General features: G+C 44.1%; 1 protein-coding gene across 1 annotated transcript in view; it reads left to right on the plus strand.

Moving 5' to 3' along the window:
- The window catches only part of BTBD1 (BTB domain containing 1), a 27,815-nt gene that overhangs the window by 13,351 nt on the left and 9,881 nt on the right, over nt 1-4,583 (plus strand). Inside the window, exons 4-5 of the mRNA XM_019504127.1 lie at nt 3,044-3,241; nt 3,510-3,702. Of these exons, the coding sequence (XP_019359672.1) occupies nt 3,044-3,241; nt 3,510-3,702 (391 nt within the window). The remainder of the gene's footprint in view (nt 1-3,043; nt 3,242-3,509; nt 3,703-4,583) is intronic.

The raw sequence follows: 4,583 nt of genomic DNA on the forward strand, positions 1-4,583 counted from the left end.
TGTGCACTGAGATCAGGCACCAGATCCAGCATGCGGGGCCTGGGGTTCCCTGTGGGTCCACAAATTTGGTGGCAAGGGAGCAATGCCACCCCCACTGCCAAATTTGCAGGCCTGTATGGAGCCACACAGGCTAGATGACATAGGGTCATGGGCCAGAGGTTGAGCACCCGTACTCTAAACTAAAGCTAAGTCTAATAGGAATGGGGAAAGATAGAGGATGAACTGGAATTCAACAAAGGGTAAACAGTTGTTCTACCACAGGTTTTCTCTCCTAGGAATTGGCTTTCATATATTTGTTTGCCTCATCCTCTTCTCCAGGGTTTTTCAATCCTGGAAGTTTTCTTTGGCCTTACTATATATGGATTGTATGATGTGGTTGCCTGTGATGGGGGACAGGACTATTACAGAGGAAGTGTCTTCAGTCCTGTGCTCCTGTAACCATTCAGCTGTTTGTTCTCAAGTTCTTAGCTGTCAGTATTTTCCAGCTGGCCATCCTGTACCCTCTTAAAACCTTTGGGTGTCTATACACAAGCATGGAGGCTGCTCTGATGCACTGGAATTCCTGGAATTCCGCAATTCCAGCGTGTCAGAACAGACTCAATTAATCAGGTCTGCTGGAGCGTGGCAATTTCTGTACTCCAGCAGCCTCCTGCATCTTGTGGATCAGTGTCCCTGCACTTAAAAATGGCAGCGGGGGTGCTTGAACTCGAGCTCCTTGAACAGGCTTTAGTTCAAATGCCTCTGCTGCCATTTTTAAGCAGCAGGACACTGATACACAAGACATGATGGCACTTTAATTAGAACAGCCCTTGGAGCCACTCTAGTTAAAGCACTGCCCTCCTCACCCCTGGAGTACATGTAAAAGTTTCACAGTTTCTAGGGTTGGAAGGGACCTGAGCAGATCATCTAGTCCGACCCCCTGCCATGGCAGGAAGAGCACTGGGGTCAAACGACCCCAGTAAGGTGGTCGTCCAACCTCCTCTTAAAAACCCCCAGGGTGGGAGCCTGCACCACCTCACTTGGAGTGTTCACAACAAGTGCCCTTTATGATATTCGTTGTGAACACTGCATCACTATTCACAGTAGTTCTTTTTCATGATGGGATCCTGAAAGCTCTGTGACTAGTTCAGAAGAAGTTCTTGATTAGGAAGACCTGTAGGGATCTACCTAAATGGTGCTGGACATGTGCTGCACAACAGCTCCCTTAATCTTGCTCTTTTTATCATGTGTGTCTGTCATGTGTCCCCCCTGCTCCTGCCGCTGATTGACTGAAGGGTACTGGTGGCCCTGCTGCTTGCTGGTGATTGGCTGGGAGGCAAAAATTGCAGCTTATTTAAAACCATGAGTTTTGCCTTGCAGTCAATCAGAAGCAAGCAGCAAGGTCACCGGCGTCCCTTGGCAGATCATGGCTCCAGCTGGCCAAGTTTCGGCTTTGGGTGGCGCACACTACTGCCATGTGCACCACCCTGTTTTTTTTTTGTGGGGGGGGGGTTTGACTCCTGGATATCCAGGGGTCAAAAAAACCCTCCGCACTGTTCCATTGCAGCATGGAGAACAAGTGAACATGCAGTATGCAGCGCAACGGATGCGTTTGCAGCACCCTACACCGCGCAGCCGCATTCGTCTGGACGTGGCCAAAAAGTCTGAAGACACTTAAGGGCGTGAACAAACATACAGTTGCAGCAATTTCAAAAGGGGACCTGCTGTATGGTGCCTCATACAGTAAAAGTTCTGTTATCCGGTATCTTACAAGCCGGCATTCTCCACTAACTGGCATGTTGGCTTGTAAGATAAAGTGAAACTTCCAGTTTCTCTGAGCCCCTGTGGCTCGGGGCAAAGCAGCCTGTGCTGCCGAGCCCCCATGGCCCAGGGGCTTAACAGGCTATGCAGGGATGTGTGGGTTGTACGACGCCACAGGAGGGGTGGAGGGACACTCTAGATGTGGCGTGAGCCAGCATATTTTGTTATCTGGCATCCCCCGTTTCTGGGGGATGCCGGATAACAGAGTTTTTACTGTACAGTGACACTCCTAGGTTATTAACTAGGGCCCCTTTGTAGTTTTGGGTACATTTAATAAAAGGTAATTTCATCTGCATCAGGACATCTATTAGTACAAGTAAAACAAGCTACACTCCCTGGAAGTAGTTTGTTTCCACAAAAGCAGTCATCTTAGGAAATTGGATGTGCCTTTATTTGTAGAGGTTACAAGGGAAGGGGATAAGTTCTCTGTAGCTGTATGTTAGATGACAGTTGAAGAAGATTATTTGAGGTTCAGCAAGATTCCTGACAGACCTGGGCTTATGTGAATAGGTCCTGTAAGAGCAACAGACCTTCATATGGCTAAATTGGCAAAGCTGTAAGTTAAATGTTTTAACTGTGGTTGCACTGAATGAGTTGGAACATGTAGTGCTTACCACCAGTTTTGGATGCTAGATGTCTACATATTTAAAGGGTTTTCATAATACAGCCTTACGCCACTTTTATGCATTCTCCTCCTTGTTATGTCTCAGTAGATTGGCAGAAGGACACTCAAATGAGAATACAACTTTTACGATGGATAATTTGTTTTTTCTCATAGTGTACATTCACCAATCTGCTTGATCACTTCCTTTTTTGATCTTGCCCCAGTCTTGAAAATTCTCTTGGGACATGAAAGCATATTTGGCACTAATTATATAAGCATAGTCCTAGTCTTAGGAATCGAGAAAAAGGTTCATATGCTGTCTTCATAGCAGGAGGAGAGACAGGACAAAACCTGTTTGGACTGGAGGCTTTACTCTGAGCCAGAAGACTCATTTACACATAAGGCAAAACTGTCTTATCTAAGGTATTGTGCATTAAATTCACTTAGTCCTTAAACTGATTTTCAGATATTTAGTCAGCTTTAAGTTTATTCTCCAAAAGTAATTTTGGTATTCATTTTGGTAAAATATGTTATTCTTGACTGAAGCTGTGTAATTTAAACTGACCTAAAATGTAAAGGGGATTGTTATGACTAGAGTAAAAAATAAATTTGTTGGTAACTTTAATTTTTTTTCTGTAGATACGCTATGCGCAGTTCTAGAAAGAGACACTCTTAGTATTCGAGAGAGCAGACTCTTCGGAGCTGTTGTTCGCTGGGCAGAAGCAGAGTGCCAAAGACAGCAGCTGCCTGTGACATTTGGAAACAAACAGAAAGTACTTGGAAGAGCTCTGTCCTTAATTCGTTTTCCATTAATGACCATTGAAGAGTTTGCAGCAGGTAAACTTATGTGTCTTTTCATCTTCTGTAAGCATGGTTCCCTGAATTATGCTGTGGACTTCGTGGCCTATTAATGAGTGATTCACTTCATGGGCATTTCATACCCACTCTGTTAGTAGAAAATGTATTTAACTTTTTTAGTCAAACTTGACATGTTTCTGACCTTGATGAATATCTTCACGTAAATATTTCCACTGTTTGATTAAGTACTACAGAGTGGAAAACATAAGTATAACGTCTCCTGAGAGTGAGCCTTTTCTTTTCCCAGGTCCTGCTCAATCTGGGATTCTATCAGATCGAGAAGTAGTAAATCTCTTTCTGCATTTTACTGTTAATCCTAAACCTAAAGTTGACTATATTGACCGACCAAGATGCTGCCTCAGGGGAAAGGAATGTAGCATAAATAGGTTCCAGCAAGTGGAGAGCCGTTGGGGCTACAGTGGAACAAGTGACCGAATCAGGTATTTGCCTTAAAATGGTCTACAGAAGGAAGAGGGAGCACGCTATTTGATTGCTGGTTTGTAGAAGTCAAAGCAGTAACTCAGAAACACATTCAGTTTGCATACAACAGGGCTGTCTAAATGGTGGCCCGCAGATTGCTGGCAGCTAGCAGGCTCCTACCCAGCCACCACTTCTCCAGTTGTTCCTGTTGCCACTGTGGCTGGGGGCTCTGGGCTTCCCCATCTCTTCTGGCTTCTCTGTTCCTGGGGCCAGGGTGGTGAGGTGGGGGGGCAAAGGAGAGGGCTATGTTGCTTGTGCTCTGTGGGGGAGGAGAGGAGCTGGAGTGCCTGTGCAGTAGATGGACCCCAGGAGAGCTGCTTCTGCTATATGTAGCATAGAGCCCACAGGGCTGCAGCCACCTACTGCCCAGAAATTGGACACACTGGCATAAAATATCTGCACAGTATGTGTGATGTGTATAGATAAAACACACTTAAGATAAAGGAAATATTTGGAAAAATAGTTTTTGGTAGGTTTGAGTGAACCAGGTCTTACTGATTGATAATATGTACATTTGTTCATCATATGCCACACTTATAAGTTCCTTTCCAAGCTGTCTGAATGATGATAAGATTTAGGAATTTCTTTCTTTTTTTTTTTGTTTCAGTAATATTGAGTCTTTCCAAAAGATGTTCATGTAATAGCATCAGCTTGCTTTTTACAGTAAAATAGGCCTTTGGAAGCTATATCTTAATAGAATTCATTCAGTGTTCTCTATTTAAATTTAATTTAATACTTTATTCTGTCCTTGATCATGTGCCGTTCAAGTTAATGGGAACTTTTCTTTGACCTGACTTGAACAGATAAAGCCCTATAATTGTATAGATTCCTCATTTGGCTT

The sequence above is a fragment of the Gavialis gangeticus genome, unplaced genomic scaffold (assembly GCF_001723915.1).
Source record: "Gavialis gangeticus isolate Ggan-Ray unplaced genomic scaffold, GavGan_comp1, whole genome shotgun sequence".
NCBI classification, from domain to species: Eukaryota; Metazoa; Chordata; order Crocodylia; family Gavialidae; genus Gavialis; species Gavialis gangeticus.